General features: G+C 35.4%; 4 protein-coding genes across 4 annotated transcripts; all 4 read right to left on the reverse strand.

Annotated features, from left to right (window-relative positions):
* LOC104787120 (dynamin-related protein 4C-like) lies at positions 459-3,111 on the reverse strand. The gene is made up of 2 exons (XM_010512639.2): positions 2,436-3,111; positions 459-2,258 (listed from the first exon to the last, which is right to left on the reverse strand). Exons 1-2 carry the CDS (start codon positions 2,875-2,877, stop codon positions 682-684), a joined length of 2,019 nt encoding a protein of 672 aa, XP_010510941.1. The 5' UTR covers positions 2,878-3,111; the 3' UTR covers positions 459-681.
* LOC104789334 (dynamin-related protein 4C-like) lies at positions 4,060-6,493 on the reverse strand. The gene is made up of 2 exons (XM_010515050.1): positions 6,058-6,493; positions 4,060-5,651 (listed from the first exon to the last, which is right to left on the reverse strand). Exons 1-2 carry the CDS (start codon positions 6,491-6,493, stop codon positions 4,060-4,062), a joined length of 2,028 nt encoding a protein of 675 aa, XP_010513352.1.
* LOC104787122 (dynamin-related protein 4C) lies at positions 7,486-9,803 on the reverse strand. The gene is made up of 2 exons (XM_010512641.2): positions 9,368-9,803; positions 7,486-9,072 (listed from the first exon to the last, which is right to left on the reverse strand). The coding sequence occupies exons 1-2, from the start codon at positions 9,801-9,803 to the stop codon at positions 7,499-7,501; spliced, it is 2,010 nt and encodes a 669-aa protein (XP_010510943.1). The 3' UTR covers positions 7,486-7,498.
* LOC104789335 (mavicyanin-like) lies at positions 10,602-11,175 on the reverse strand. The gene has a single exon (XM_010515052.2). It carries the CDS (start codon positions 11,166-11,168, stop codon positions 10,602-10,604), a length of 567 nt encoding a protein of 188 aa, XP_010513354.1. The 5' UTR covers positions 11,169-11,175.

Below are 17,902 nucleotides of genomic sequence, written 5' to 3' on the forward strand. Positions count from 1 at the left end.
ATATATATTTAGTATATAATTTTGTAGAAAAAAGAAGCAACCTCTTCCACCGACTCCATCAAGACTCCAATTTTCAAGACAAGATGAAGACAAAAACCCAATTATGCAATAGCTCAACTATCAATACAAGACTTCAAGACCAAGAAATGAAAACTTCAAGACTATAACAAGACAAAGACTTCAATCAACAAAGGATTACTCATCTATCGCAATTTCAAAAATAGGACACGTCTACAACAATTTATGCAACTTCATGCAACTTCATACAGCTTTATATAAATAAGAAAGTGAAAGTAGTAGGAAAGGGCAGAGGGTTTTATAGCGATCATTCACAAACTCCCTATACATCTTACTCTCTAGTTTTCATAAGTTTGTTTTCAAAGTTTGTACCTTTACTTGTATTTAAATTAAGTTTAAATAAAGTAAGTTTTAATCATCCCTCTTGTCTTTATTTTAAGTTAATCATTTTATTTATAAACTGGGTTTCAGCTATACTTATACAACAATCTATAATATATTCTATATATTATTACGACGTTAAGCGAACAGAAAAAAAAAAACAGAGTTTTAAAACATAACAGAGAGATAACCAAAATCCCAAACTTTGAAAAGAAAATTATTAGATCAAAACCCTAAAAACACGATCTTCCTTCACCAAGAAGCAATCGCTTAACAATCTCTTTACCCAGAATTCTGATCAGCAATGGCGGCAACGGCTTCCTTGGACTCATTCAAGAGCTTAATACTGTTTTTAAGCTTCTCCCTCTTGCTCGTCATCGACGGAGACTCCTCCAGCATCTTCTCAACTTCTCCTCCACTTCCAGGACTCACCAATTCCGCAACGATCTCCTTATGAAACTGATTGTTCACAAGATTCTTCACAGAGAACTGAAGGTAAAGAGCAAGGTTATCCACAATCCTTCTTACAACGATCGTCCAGTACGCTGTGATTCTAACCTTCATGTCGAACGCTTGCCTTAGCAACTGTGCATCATACGTCCGAAGATGCGAAACCGTAACCTCCCCAAAACCATATGCAGTTAATGAGTGGACGTTCGAATAATTGTTTACTACAGCATAGATAAAGTTTTCTTGTGCAGCAATCTTCTGTGTGTAAGCTGTCATGTACTCAGGGTTACATGTGTAATCCGTCTGTTTCTCCATTTCAACAATCTCGATCACACGGTTCACTGATTGTTCCTTGATCTTGGTGATTAGATTCCGACCGGCTCGTTTGATTGAAGATTGAATCTGTGGGAAATTTTCAGAGTATTTGGTAAGAACAGATAACAGAACACCTTCAATGTAGTCGCATGTTTCTGTAATGAACTCAACCGGCTTCGTATGAATTGCATCAATATGTTGTGAAAGGATAGCTAAGAAGGCAGATCTTGGGATGAAATTAGGCAATCCGATAGTCTTACACTCTTCTAAAACTTTGATCTCATCCATCAAGAACTCATCTATCACTGGCTGTGCTTGTAGATTGTCTGAGAATTGGCCCAACATGTCAGCCAAACGAGCAGTAGAGTGCATGGTTTGATCATCTTGATAGTCAATGAAGTCTCCTTGTACAAGAATCCTTTGGAGACACTCCTTGGCAGAACCAATGATGTTCATGAAAGTCATCAAAGCTTCTTGTGTTGAAGTCATTACCATTGGAAGCTTATTCAACTCGAGGTAACTTGCTTCCATCTTCTCTTTGATCTTCTGTACTATATCAGGCAAACAACGTGATATCATTGTTCCTTGTATCTGCATCAATTTTTTAGCTAAAACCGGGATGCCAACAATGTCATGGTCAATCATAGAAAGCAATGGATGAGTCTTGAAAAGTATTTCTTCTTGCATCCTAGCTTCTTGATATGTCTCATCACCTACACGGTTCCTTACACAGACATAACCTAGTCCGATACTCACATCGTCTGCCATTACTTTCTCCAGGAGACCTTCAGGAGCCATGTCGGCTTTTGTCACGACAGCCAGAGTCCGTTCCCCTGTTTTGTCGACTTGTCGAGACATACGGATGGATTCACAGGTCGTGAAGTCGACTGTAGCTGACAGAACATTGAGGATGATGGATTCTTGTGGCTCGATGTACTTCATTATCATCCCGGAGATTTGTTCGTAGATGTTTTCAGGCTGTCCGTTCACCGGAACTCGAGTTATCCCAGGGAGATCAACCATTGTAAGATCAGGAACACCAGCCTTCTTCACATGGAGGGTTAAGGGAGTGTCTGAAACCCCTTTACCAGATCCTGCAACATGGATATATAACATATTTACAGTACCCAGCAATAAATTCAGATTACTAATAACACATATAGGCTCTAATATACTTAGTTTTCTAAGCGTGAGGAGTCTGTCTTGAGAGTTGCAGGTTTATATCTTATAACATACTTTAACACTGTGATATAGAGAAAGTCAGAAGTTACCAGCAATTGCCTCAGTTGTGATGCTAATAGCTTCAGCGATATGCTCCTCGTCAGTATCAACTCTTTTGTCATTGAACTCAAGCCATATCTCAGGTTCAGGACTAGTACTTCTTTGGAGTCTCATCACAAGAGGAACCCTAGTGCAGATTCCTTGCCCACGAGGTAAACTGATTCCGGCTAAGGACTCAAGAACACTTGACTTCCCCGAAGACTGGTCTCCAACCACAACAATGGTGGGAAGTTGGATCCCTTCTTTCATTACATTCAGGTTTCTCAGCTTGTCGACGGTGTCAAGCAACGGCCTGATCCGGTCATTGTAAGATGACACGATTGGTGCTTCATTACGGACATGCTCGTGGACATTTGTGTTGGTTATTGAGAGGGAAGACATCCCACCATCCACGTTAATCTCATACACATTCGGCATCTTACTACCTCCCATTTTTGCTAAAGATTAGAAGAAAACCAGAGACTGAGAAAGTAAGAAAAAGAAAAAGACTTAAGGTTTTTAGTGAGTTAAGCTCTTGTTGGTGGTGACATATATAGAGTGGATGCCCTTGTTGGGTGTTTTAACTTTTGTGAAGAAAAAGTTTGAAAAGCTGTTCCTGCTTTTTTTGTACAAGAAATAAATGTAAATGTTAGACATTTGGTGTTTTAGCTTTTACAAAGTATTTTGAAAGTTGCTCCTAGTTTTTAGAACAAGAAGGTATATGTAAAATACTAGTAATAATATACATTATTCACATGTATTATCTTCATCTCTATCTTTCTTTAACAACTGTTCAGCCCATTCGGTAATACAAAACAATAAAAGTTTAAAAGTTTTTTACTAGTAATCCACTTTTGTGAATGAAAGCGTTTCTCTAATATAGGGTAATAATGGTGAGTTCATATAGTTTATTTTTTTTTTGTTTTTTTATAGTTTATTTTTATGTTTTCCACTTTTGTGAATGATACTGATTTCTTTTTTGATTATGCTCACAAGGCCAATGAAGCTCTTGTAACTTTACTTTAATTCTGTACGAACTTGCTCTTTATTTTTCTTTTCCTCTACCGAGCAAACCCATCATACGAAGTTATTGACTTTATTCGACATTTCCTAGTCTACTAAGTAACTTCTTTTTATTTTATTTGAGATAAAATACAGTAAATGGGTGAATCTGTGCCAAAGCGTTCTATGGTCTAGTTTAGTGGTTAAGACATTGGAATCTGAATTTTGGTAACTGTTGATTTTCAAGTCTCAAAATATGTTTCTTTGGGACTTAATCGGAACCAAGATAAAAACATATTCATAAAGTAATATAAAAAAAAAAAAAAGTTGGCGAAATTAAATTCTGCAATAAAATTCATAAAACATAAAACTAGAATTCATTCCAAACGGTAAAAGACCACAATACGTTTAAGCTAAAATAGCTTAAAACGTTACGAGTTACGGCAATAACATAAACATAAAAGATCCGATAGTTCAAAAGAAAAAAAAAAACAAAACGGCCCAAATCCAAAAAAAAAAACACCCATCAGAGAGCCCTAAAAACCCGATCCAACTTAACCGAAGCAAATCAATCAACGATCCCAATTACCAGACCCGCCGACTTCACCAAAAGCTTGTGAAAGAAGCAATCGCTTAACGATCTCCATACCCAGAGTTTTGATCAACAATGGCGGCCACAGCATCCTTCGACTCCTTCAACAGCTTGATACTGTTCTTCAGCTTCTCCCTCTTGTTTGCCACCGACGGGGACTCCTCTAGCATCCTCTCAACTCCTCCTCCAGCTCTTGGATCCACCATTTCCGCCACGATCTCTTTCTGAAAATGAGTGTTGACCAGATACTTCACAGATAGCTGAAGGTACAGAGCAAGGTTGTCCACAATCCTCCGCAAGACGATGGTCCAGTACGATGTGATCCTCATCTTCATATCAAAGCCTTGTTGCAGCAGATGTACGTGATAATTTCGCAGATGCGAAATCTTCACATTCCCGAATCCAGTTAACGAGAAGTACTCAGGCTCGTTAAAATCGTCCAACACATCATGGATGAAATTTTGTTGTTCACTAGTCTTCTGAGTCCAAGACGTCATGTAGTCAGGGTTACATGTGTAATCTGTCAGCTTCTCCATCTCAACGATCTCCATGACTCGCTCCACTGATTGTTCCTTGATCTTGGTGATTAGGTTTCGACCGGCTCGTTTGATAGAAGACTGAATCTGGGGAAAGTTTTCAGAATACTTGGCAATCACGGATGACAGAACAACTTCAATGTAGTCCCATATCTTCTTGATGAACTCGACTGGCTTGTCATGCACGCTATCAACATGTTGTGACAGGATAGCCAAGAAGGCTGACCTGGGGATGAAATTGGGCAGTCCAACACACTTGCATTCGTCAAGAATCTTGATCTCATCCATCAAGAACTCACTCACGTCCTCAGGCTTTGCCTGCAGATTGTCTGAGAATTTGCTTAACATATCAGCCAAGCGAGCGGTACAGTGCATGTTCTGATCATCTGGGAACTCAGAGAAGTCTCCTTGGACGAGTATTCTTAACAGAGACTCTTTGGCAGAACCAATGACGTCCATCAATGCCATCAATGCTTCTCCAGTAGAAGCCATCACCATTGGTAGCTTGTTCAACTCCAGGACAGCAGTCTCCATCTTGTGATTGATCTTGCGTACAATCTCAGGCAAACAGCGAGAAATCATAGTTGCTTGGATAAGCATTAGCTTCTGAGCTAGAACAGGGATGCCTACTATGTCATCATCGATCAGGCTTAGCATTGGATGAGTCCTGAAAAGAAACTCCTCTTGCAACCTAGCCTCTTCATACGTCTCTTCTCCTATGCGGTTTCTGACACAGACGTAGCCTAGACCGATGCTCACATCATCTGCTGTTACTTTCTGCAGGAGACCCTCAGGAGCCATATCAGCCTTTGTCACGACAGCCAGAGTACGTTCACCGGTTTTGTCAACTTGTCTTGACATGCGAATTGATTCGCAGGTGGTGAAGTCCACCGTAGCTGACAGGACATTGAGGATTATTGATTCTTGTGGCTCAATGTACTTCATGATCATCCCAGAGATCTGCTCATAAATATTCTCCGGCTGGCCATTCACTGGAACTCGAGTTATACCGGGAAGATCGACCATGGTAAGATCTGGAACACCCTCCTTCTTCACATGGAGGGTCAATGGAGCGTCTGAGACCCCTTTGCCAGATCCTACAGCACATTAAGTCAAAACTGGTTAGTCTCAAACTAGGAGTGTAAGTTTTATTATATATAGCAAAACGACTAAAGACCAACCAAACAAGGAGTTCCAGAATCATTTAACAACTTTTGTTCACATCTAAGGTTAGGGACTTCTATGGTAAGTAAGTAACACTAATGTTTCAAAATATAGCAAACTAGTATAGTTAACAGCATGAAAAGAGATCAGAACGTTACCAACTAGTAGTTCCAGAACATAAGAAATAAAACACCTAGGCACTTTCTAATTTAAGGGGCTTCTATGGTAGGTAAACCAACTTCTTTCTAATATTTGTTTTCCGGATTAAAGGTCTCATTCTCAGTAATATCCCTTGTAGCAAAAACACACTTACAACCGAGAGAGAAAGAGTAAACTTACCGGCAATCACATCTGTTGCAGCGCAAATAGCTTCAGTGATGTGTTCCTCATCCGTATGTACAATTTTGTCACTGTACTCAAGCCAAATCTCAGGTTCAGGGCTGGAGCTTCGCTGAAGTCTCATGACAAGAGGAACCCTAGTGCAGATTCCTTGTCCACGAGGCAAACTGATGCCTGCCAAGGATTCAAGAACACTGGACTTCCCTGAGGACTGGTCACCAACCACGACAATGGTGGGAAGCTGGATCCCTTCTCGCATCACATTCAGGTTCCTTAGCCTGTCGACAGTGTCAAGCAACGGCCTGATCCGGTCATTGTATGAAGACACAATGGGTGCTTCAACGGGAACCAGATCTTTGTTGTGAGGAGGATTTGTTTCAACAATTGCGAGAGAAGTGGAGGTTCTAGTGACAACATGCTTCTTACTTCCTCCCATTTTGATTCTTGAGACAAGACAAGAGTAGAAGAGATAATAGGCAGAAAAGAGAAGCTTTAATTAAGGGTAAGTGAGATTTTACTTTGAGATATGCAGAGATATATATAGAGATTTTACTTTGAGATGCAAGGATGCAAGTAGCGTGCATGTTGATGTTGGAATTGAAAAAAAAAACTAATTAAGTCGGTAATTGCACCTATATATAGCTCATAGCTGAAGCTAAAAAGTCTAGTAAATCCTTTATTATATGTGTGTATTTGAATATTTTATTGACTCCAATTGGCTGAATTCTCCGGTGTTGACGTTTGGAATTTGTATGTACACATTTGGAATTATGATGACTAAAGGCGTGGCTCATAAATATACTTGATAGATTTCGTTACTCGGGCTCAACGCGTGGTAATTTCGAATGGTGTTGTAGACTTGTAGCAGATGATTTAAGTTATGTAGACAACGTTCAGAACATAATTTATTGGAATTAGTGTTCTCATTAATGTCTACTCTCTACTCTCTTGTTTGATTCAGATGAGAAAATTTAACTATGCATAGAGAGTGAATTAACATTATCCTAGCTTGGTTTAGAATATAATGTCAAGATTCTAAATGTATTCGTGCTTTACAAGTTTCATAGAACTACCTAAGCATCAAATAGGCAAATAGCTTCATATCCATCATCACAAATTTTTTTTTTTTACAAGTCTAGTAGGCTTTTTTGCAGCCAGTTTATCGCTTCTAATCAGATTCTTCTGATGATTAGTGAATGAGATACTGATAAGCTTAATTAGCTTAATCAATCGGTTACCATACCAAAAGAAAAGAAAAAAAAAAAGAGTTAAAAACATAAACTTGAAAATCTGAAAGTTAAAAGAAACACAAAAGGCCCAACTCCACAAAATAAAACCCATAAGAGGCCCTAAATAAACCCGACCCGACTTAACAGAAGCAAACCAATCAACGATCTCCATAACCCGACCCGATCTTCACCAAAGAAGAAACAATCGACCATCAATTCTGATCAACAATGGCGGCTACAGCATCCTTAGACTCTTTCAGTAGCTTGATACTGTTCTTCAGCTTCTCCCTTTTACTCGCCACCAGCGGAGACTCCTCCAACATCCTCTCAACTCCTCCGCCAGCTTTTGCATCCACCATTTCCGCCACAATCTCCTTCTGAAACTGACCGTTCACGAGATGCTTCACAGATAGCTGAAGATACAGCGCAAGGTTGTCCACGATCCTCCGCAAGACGATCGTCCAGTACGATGTGATCCTCATCTTCATATCGAACGCCGGATGTAGCAGATGAGCGTGGTACTTTCGCAGATGCGAGATCTTCAAATTCCCGAATCCAGTCACAGAGAAGTATTCAGGTTTGTTCCCATCCATCAAAACAGCATAGATGAAGCTCTCTTGTTGGTTTGTCTTCTGAGTCAAACACGTCATGTAGTCAGGGTTACATGTGTAGTCTGTGAGTTTCTCCATCTCGACGATTTCGATCACTCTGTTCACTGATTGTTCTTTGATCTTGGAGATTAGATTCCGACCTGCTCGTTTAATGGAAGATTGAATCTGTGGGAAGTTTTCAGAATGTTTAGAAATGACTGATGAGATAACGTCTTCAATGTAGTTCCATATCTTCTTGATGAACTCTACTGGCTTGTCATGTATGGCATGTACATGTTGTGAGAGTATAGCCAAGAAGGCTGACCTAGGGATGAAATTGGGCAGTCCCACGCATTTGCATTCGTCAAGGATCTTGATTTCATCCATCAAGAACTCGGTTGCATCCTTGGGTTTTGCTTGTAGATCATCTGAGAATTGGCTTAACATATCAGCCAAGCGAGCAGTACAGTGCATGTTTTGATCATCAGGGTATTCAGAGAAGTCTCCTTGGACGAGAATTCTCAATAGAGATTCTTTGGCAGAACCAATGATCTCCATCAGTTTCATCAATGCTTCCCCTGTAGAAGCTATTACTGTTGGTAACTTGTTCAACTCAAGGACAGCAGTTTCCAACTTCTGGTTGATCTTGCGTACAATATCAGGCAAACATCTGCTAATCATGCTTGCTTGGATAAGCATTAGCTTGTGAGCTAACACAGGGATGCCCACAATGTCTTCATCAATCAGGCTCAGTAGTGGGTGAGTCTTGAAAAGTAACTCTTCTTGTATCCTTGCTTCTTCATATGTCTCGTCTCCTACGCGGTTTCTGACGCAGACATAACCAAGTACAATACTCACATCATCTGCTGTTACTTTCTGCAGGAGACCTTCTGGAGCCATGTCTGCCTTTGTCACAACAGCCAGAGTCCGTTGGCCGGTTTTGTCAACTTTTCTAGACATGCGGATGGATTCGCACGTGGTGAAGTCGACCGTAGCTGACAGAACGTTGAGGATTATCGATTCTTGAGGCTCGATGTACTTCATAATCATCCCAGAAATCTGCTCATAAATATTTTCCGGCTGTCCATTCACTGGAACTCGAGTTATCCCGGGAAGATCGACCATGGTAAGATCTGGAACACCAGCCTTCCTTACATGAAGGGTCAAGGGAGCATCTGAGACTCCTTTACCAGATCCTGCGGCACAGGTATATTTGTAGTACTTCATCAGTAATCATAGTCAGTACTTGTTAGCCTCTGTCATATAATAACACTGTAAAAGTTCCATCATATAGCAGAACTAGTTTAAGCAGCTTAAAAAAATTAGATGAGTAAAGACCAAATTAGGAATTCAGGTTTTTCTATGAAAAGTATATAATTAACTCCTCTCAAGCTTCCAAGTTTCAGTCTTTCAGATAAACCTCTCATTCTCAGTCATCTCTCTTGCAGGTTTGCAGCAAAAACACACTTAACAGAGAGAGAGAGAGCTTACCAGCAATCACTTTTGTTGCAGCACGGATAGCTTCAGCAATGTTTTCCTCGTCCGTAGGAACCACTTTGTCCCTATACTCAAGCCAGATCTCAGGTTCAGGGCTAGAGCTTCGCTGAAGCCTCATGACGAGAGGAACCCGAGTGCAGATTCCTTGGCCACGAGGCAAACTGGTACCTGCTAAGGACTCAAGAACACTTGACTTCCCTGAGGACTGGTCTCCAACTACGACAATGGTGGGAAGATGTATCCCTTCTTTCATCACATTCAGGTTCCTCAGTGTGTCCACAGTGTCAAGCAACGGCCTGATCCGATCATTATACGAAGTCACAATCGGTGCTTCAACAGGAACAGCATCTTTGTTTCCTCGGGACTTTTTTTTGACAACTGCGAGAGATGGAGGGGTTTTAGTTACAACTTTCTTCTTATTATTTACCATTTTTTTTTTCGAGACAAGACAAGAGTGGAGGAGATAGAAACAGAAAAGAGAAGTTTTAAGGTTAAGTGAGACTCTTTTCGAGATATATGCAAACGTTTGAGATATTTAAAAGGGCTTGTAGTGTATCAATGAGTAATATACCAAAGAAGTAAACGTTTGAGATAAGAGGATGTAAGTAACGTGTGAACTATAAAAATCCCTAATCAAGTCCATAAATACACCTCTTTAGCACTTAGTTGAAAGCCAAAAAGACACGGACGTTTTTATATGTGTGTTTAATTAATATTTGGCTGCCTTCAATTGGCTGAATTTTCCTATGGGAACGTTTGATAGGAAAAGTGATTGCTGGTAAGTTCACTTTGTACGCTTGAAACTATAACGAAAGACTTAGCTGACAGAGGGAAGCTCATAGGTACATCTTTAGTTCATAATTATAGCTAAACAGATTCACTCATTTGCTTGAATGTTTATATATCCTTTGTTTCAATTTAATTTATTGAAAATTCAAATTTGGATGGTACAGCAAATTTGAAGATTTGCATTTGTTGTATATATCGATTAATATTATTTAAAAACGGGGTCACTTGTTTATGGTGGTGAATTACTGATGATACTATCCCTGATATTCTTTATTAAAAAAAGTATTGCATTAATGAATAAACTAAATATTACAAGGAATCAAAACCTAACTAATTAGAGTAATGGAAAAATAAAAGAATATGTTGTTTCACTGTTTAACAATTAAACGAACGTTGACACTCGCTAAAAAAAACAAAGATGTAATGATAAAAGACAAGACTAGAATGCTAAGATCAAGGCCAACAAGCTAAAGCCGATCCAAGAAGCTGACTTCGAGGCACAGCTTTGAAGAGGTGACGGAGCCATCTGATGCTGATATCGTGGAGCCTTGGCTGGTGAAGGAGACGAGGAAGAGCTTGGTGATCGGACCGGTCTAGGAACCGGTCCAGCCACAGGACCCAACGAGGCTGGTAAAACGTGAATTTGAAGTTTTTGTCCCGACTTGCAGTGACCAGGAACTCCGCATATGAACTGTTGGAGTCCCGGTTTGGTTAGAGTGATTGAGTCGGATCCACTTGTGTATCTCATAAGCGGTTTAGATGATTCACACATCTCGAAATCATTGTGAGTGACTTCAGTGACGTCGTGGAAATTGTTGTTGTATGCGAACACCAAAGAATCTCCGACTTGAAAAGTTCTTGAAGAAGCCCAAGTCTCATAATCTCCCATCATAGTCCATCCATTCGAATCGCCGACCTTGTGAATGGTTCCTCCAACCGCAACTCCAAAAAGAGCTACAAGAATCAACAATGAAGTGAAAAGCATGTTGTTATTAATCAAAGCCATGATCGTGTTTCTGGTTTTTAACTTCGGAATGAGAGAAACAAGTTTTTTGAAGAGAGATATGAAAGTATGTAATGAATTTGTTTGGTGAGATGTTGAGAAGGGGCTAAGAGTTTTTATAGAGAAGAGCCAAGAGATCAGTTCAAATAATCCTTTCCCTTTTGGGATTTGAATCTTTGGATAATTTCTTAGGTACTGTTTTCCTTTTTTCCATGACCTTTTTTAACTTGGATTTCTTTGTTATTCCAACAAAAAAAAATTCTTTCAGATTTTTGTATAATTGATGGTTCAACTTATCTCCTATATATTAATAGAGAAGCACACTCTTGAAAAAGCTGATGTGTCGCCGCTATAGAACTCGGTGCACCTTTTAGCAAAATACTCTTAACTTTTTTACTTAATTACATTAACATGCTATTGTATTTTAAAAAGAAAATAATTAACTGAATAATAATTAGATATGTCATCAATTCTTACACAAATTTAAATATCACTTATTAAAACTAATAAAATAATTACATACTATTTTAAGGCAAAATTTCACTAAAATTTACTTACAGATATACAAGTCAAAGTTATATTGATTTCTTAAAATCAATATAAGTAAAATATTCTTAAAAAGCTTTAAACATAACAATTAATATAAAGTTAATAAAAATAACTTATTAACAAAATCATATAAAACTAAATGTTACTTTTATGTTAGTATTATTACCATAATCTATATATAATAGCAAACCCACTTTTTGTGTCAACTTTTAATCCAATGGATAAGATTAGTTCCACTTTTAATCCAACGGTTTAAAATTATTAATCGTGTCTTTTCGTCGCACCCCCATCTTTCAAAAATCACACCTCTTAATTTTTTGCATCTCTTTGTTGTACCTCTTGGTTTCAAAAATCACATCCATTAATTTTTACACCTTTTTATTTCACACCTCTTTGTTGTACCTCCATGTTTCACATCTATTAATTTTTACACATTTACATTTCACACCTCTATGTCTTACACCTCTTTGTTTATTATATATAAAGTTTTCTTGACTACATAAACAAGTTTCAAAAAATTGTTTTCTGAGTACTAAATAAGGTCAACTTTAATCTAACTGATAAAATTGTTTCTATTATCTCATCTAACGGTTTAAAATTATTAATGATCCCAATAGTTGCAAGTTTTCTTTCTTCCAATAATCGTGTTTCTTCGTCGTACCCCCATCTTTAAAAATCGCACCTATTTAACCCTTTGTTAATGATCTCAAAAATTGCAATGTTTCGGTCCAACTATTGTGTTTTTTCGTTGCACCCCCAGCTTTCTATGTTGGCACCCGTTAGTTTTCACACCCTTTTGTTTTACACCTCTTTGTTTATATAAAGTTGCAATGTTTTGATCCAACCATTGTGTTTCTTCGTTGTACCCCTAGCTCTCAATGGTTGCACTTGTTAGTTTTCACACCTTTTTATTTCTCATCTCTTTGTTTTCACACTCTTTGTTTTTATATATATACATATTTTTATGGACTTTGAAAAGAGTTTTTGTTCTTTGATTATTATTAATAATCTCACCCTTTGTTAATGATCTCAAAGTTGCAAAGTTTTGGTCCACCAATTGTGTTTCTTCGTTGCACCCCCAGCTTTCCATGATGGCACCGTTAGTTTTCACACCCTTTTGTTTTACACCTCTTTGTTTATATAAAGTTGCAATGTTTTGATCCAACAATTGTGTTTCTTCGTCGTACCCCCTACCTTTCAATGGTTGCACTTGTTAGTTTTCGCACATTTTTGTTTCACACCTCTTTGTTTTCACACTCTTTGTTTTTATATATATACAGATTTTTATGGACTTTGAAAAGAGTTTTTGTTCTTTGAGTATTATTAATGATCTCACCCTTTGTTAATGATCTCAAAGTTGCAAAGTTTTGGTCCACCAATTGTGTTTCTTCGTTGCACCCCCAGCTTTCCATGATGGCACCGTTAGTTTTCACACCCTTTTGTTTTACACCTCTTTGTTTATATAAAGTTGCAATGTTTTGATCCAACAATTGTGTTTCTTCGTCGTACCCCCTACCTTTCAATGGTTGCACTTGTTAGTTTTCGCACATTTTTGTTTCACACCTCTTTGTTTTCACACTCTTTGTTTTTATATATATACAGATTTTTATGGACTTTGAAAAGAGTTTTTGTTCTTTGAGTATTATTAATGATCTCACCCTTTGTTAATGATCTCAAAGTTGCAAAGTTTTGGTCCACCAATTGTGTTTCTTCGTTGCACCCCCAGCTTTCCATGATGGCACCGTTAGTTTTCACACCCTTTTGTTTTACACCTCTTTGTTTATATAAAGTTGCAATGTTTTGATCCAACAATTGTGTTTCTTCGTTGTACCCCTAGCTTTCAATGGTTGCACTTGTTAGTTTTCGCACATTTTTGTTTCACACCTCTTTGTTTTCACACTCTTTGTTTTTATATATATACAGATTTTTATGGACTTTGAAAAGAGTTTTTGTTCTTTGAGTATTATTAATGATCTCACCCTTTGTTAATGATCTCAAAGTTGCAAAGTTTTGGTCCACCAATTGTGTTTCTTCGTTGCACCCCCAGCTTTCCATGATGGCACCGTTAGTTTTCACACCCTTTTGTTTTACACCTCTTTGTTTATATAAAGTTGCAATGTTTTGATCCAACAATTGTGTTTCTTCGTCGTACCCCCTACNAGAGTTTTTGTTCTTTTAGTATTATTAATGATCTCATCCTTTGTTAATGATCTCAAATTTGCAAAGTTTTTGTCCAACAATTGTGTTTCTTCGTTGCACCCCCAGCTTTCCATATTGGCACCTGTTAGTTTTCACACCCTTTTGTTTTACACCTCTTTGTTTATATAAAGTTGCAATGTTTTGATCCAAAAATTGTATTTATTCGTTGTACCCCTAGCTTTCAATGGTTGCACTTGTTAGTTTTCACACCTTTTTGTTTCACACCTCTTTGTTTTCACACTCTTTGTTTATGGACTTTGAAAGAGTTTTTGTTGTTTGAGTATGATTAATGATCTCACCCTTTGTTAATGATCTCAAAAGTTGCAAAGTTTCAGTCCAACAATTGTGTTTCTTTGTTGCACCTCTAGCTTTCTATANTAATGATATCAAAAGTTGCAAAGTTTCAGTCCAACAATTGTGTTTCTTCGTTGCACCTCTAGCTTTCTATGTTGGCACCCGTTAGTTTTCACACCCTTTTGTTTTACACCTCTTTATTTATATAAAGTTGCAGTGTTTTGATTTAACAATTGTGTTTCTTCGTCGTACCCCTTGATTTCAATATTTGCACTTGTTAGTTTTTGCATCTTTTTGTTTAACACATTTTTGTTTCACACGTCTTTATTTTTATATTTTTGCATCTTTTCGTCATAACCCTATCTTCAAAAATCGCACCTAATAATTTTTTCACCCCTTTATGTTTTTCACCTTTATATTTTACACCTCTTTGTTTATTATATATAAACTTTTATGGAATACAAAAACAAGTTTCGAATTTATTGTTTTCTAAGTATTTTTTAAACTTACAAGTTAATAAGGGCCTGACTGGTTCAAACGCTGCAGTTGTGGTTGCGGTTGCGGGAGATTGCGGAAGCGGGCGATTGCGGTTTCAAGCGTTATTAAGCGTTTTGAACTACTGGTTTAGCAGTTTAAAATTGGTGTGTTTGCGGGAGGTTTACGACTGGTTGACCAGCGGGTGCAATAGCGGTTGGAACATAATAAATGTGATATATAATATATAAATGTTTAAAAACACAAATTTTTATCTTACAATTTATTGAAAAAATACTAAAATAATTATTCAAAAAAAAAAAAATTTCATATTGAAATACTTATTCTATATGCGTTTGGTTTTTCACCAAAAATTTAATCAAATAATTTGATAAATGATAAAACATATGCTTTAGATCGTAGATCTTTTCTCTTTTCTCTTAGATCGTGGGTCAGTAGTTGCATCGGTAGGAATGGTCAAATGAGAGTTGAAAAGAGTCACTGGTGATTTTGTTTAATATTTTTCACAAATAATCTTATTTTCTTAAATTTTTGATGAAATATTATATTTATTTAGATTTTTTTGAACTTATGTGCAATGTGCCATTAAATTTACATCAAGTTTTCCGGGTTATTGTTAATTGGAATATTATTTTCTTCTAATTGTTTATTTTATAATCTCTGCAATTGTATACGTATTTCATTTTCTCCCATCCTTAATGAGTAAAATGGTTAGATAGAAGATATAAGAAAAAAAAATTAATTATCATTGGTTTCTTTTAAGTTTTTTTTTTAAGTTTTTTACAAAAAAAAAAAATTTCCAAATGCAATCGCCCGCAACCGCAAACGCTTGCGGGAAGCAGCTTTTGGAATTCAGTGGTTTGAAGCGGTTGGGAGCGATTAGGAGCGATTGGAAGCGGTTTGTGTGATTGGTTCCAATCGCTAGCAACCGCTATCTCCCGCAAACGCTGCGTTTGCAGGAGATAGCGGGAGAACCAGTCAATTACTAAATAAAATCATAGATTTATATGTTTATATATTACTAGATAAGACCCGCATTATTACGCAGATAAAAATTTTAAAAAATTATTGATAATAATTAAGTAGTAATATACATGTTTTTAGATTTTATCTTATAACATTTTAATATTGAATATGGATTTCTTATATTTCATCCTAATACTCTCTCAGTTTCATTATGTAAGATTTTTAAGGTTTTTTTTGTTCTATTTTATAATATTTTCTCAAATTTCTATGTACAAATTTTATTAATATAACAATTTATACTATTTGAACTATGCAGTATATTTTCTTTTTGGTTGAAGTTTTATGAAAGATATAATATTTATTGTTTATTAATATTGATGATTTACCCAAAAACATTTATAGGACAGAGATTACCATTTAAATATCTATACCATCATAATAAACTATATTTTAAGTTTAATTACACATTTCATCTTAATGCATAGAACTAAATATTTTATATCAACATAATTAATACATGATATCAAATAAAAATTAACAAATATAATTCGCAGAAAAACTGAATCAACATTATTTAAGAGATATTTGTTATGTTGTTTTCTCATCAGTGTTAATTTTACCTCATGTCAAATCAATTTTAAATGAGTGAAGTTTATAAAATGAAAACATAAAAAAAGATATAGAGATATTCTCATCAAATAACTGAAGATTTCTTCCTATAAATTATAATTTATTACAAATTATCTTATGTTTTAACATATGCATTACAAAAATACATGTTCTGAAATTATAATGTCAAACATAAAAAATTACTAATATTTTAAATATATTTTTTTTGAAATGATACATATTAATATTTGAAAATTTTTTAATCTAAAATAATTTTTGTCGTTAGACATTCAATTTAGTAATCACATTTAACTATCTATTTCATCGTAAAACTATAATTCACTTCTTATTGGATTAGAGATAAAATTTTAATAACAAAAATAATATGAGCATCATATGTATATTGGTTAGTATTTTAAATTTAACAATAAAAATAATCAGTTAACATCCACAAAATTTTTGGAAATCCAAAAATATCCTAAATATTATTCTTCTACATGTCATAATTCATAAGTAATACTTTTGTCAATTTTCATCAATTAACCAAAAATTCACTCCTACAAACTCATTTTTTCTATTTTTTTTAAGGTTTCTTATATTACTATATGCATTAAAATCTTTAAAATAAAACATGTAAAACTATACTAATACACATCATGTATTGCAATTTTTTATTTTTAAGTTCATTATTCTTTCATGGTTTTGTGTACTTACTTACAATAAAAATTTATATTACAACGATAAATACAATTTATATCCGACTAAAGTTATGTTAAATAACTTATGATATTCTTTTTAACTTTGTTATTCATTATTTATTGATTAATATACATGCTTAATAAGTTAAGTTTTTGCTTACACATGTCAAATTTTATTGAGAACACATGTATAATATAATTAGCATACAACAGAAAATATATTGATTTTGTTAGTTTTCCATTTTGATTTAGAAAATATATTATTTTGAAATATAAAAATGTAAAATTCTGTAAATATAATTAGCTGTCCTATTACGTTTATAAAAAAAAAAGAATTTTTTTTGACACATGTCAACATCTAATCAATACATTTAACACATGACACAATCTTGTTAATGAGAATTAGCATACAACATAAAATATATTGATTTTGTTTGTTTACCTTTTTGATTTAGAAAAATAATTTTTTGAAATATAGAAATGTAAAATTCTGTAAATATAATTAGGTGCCCTACTACGTTTATAAAAAAAAAGAATTTTTTTTTGACACATGTCAACATCTAATCAATATATTTGACACATGTCACAATCTTGTTAATGAGTAATTTTGACATCAAACTTTATATAATAAGATAGCAAATTCACATTTAGGGGTAAATTTAAATATAACAAATGAGATTATTTTTATTATCTCATCTAACTGTTTAGATTTGTTAATGATCTTCAAAGTTGCAATATTTTGATCCAACAATTGTGTTTCTTCGTCGTACTCCCAGCTTTCAATGTTCACATTTGTTAGTTTTCGCATATTTTTGTTTCACACCTCTTTGTTTATATATATATATATATATATATATATTTATGGACCTTGAAAAGAGTTTTTGTTCTTTGAGTATTGTTTAACACCTCCAAATTTAAAAATTCTGA

The sequence above is a fragment of the Camelina sativa genome, chromosome 5, assembly GCF_000633955.1.
Source record: "Camelina sativa cultivar DH55 chromosome 5, Cs, whole genome shotgun sequence".
Classification (NCBI taxonomy): domain Eukaryota; kingdom Viridiplantae; phylum Streptophyta; class Magnoliopsida; order Brassicales; family Brassicaceae; genus Camelina; species Camelina sativa.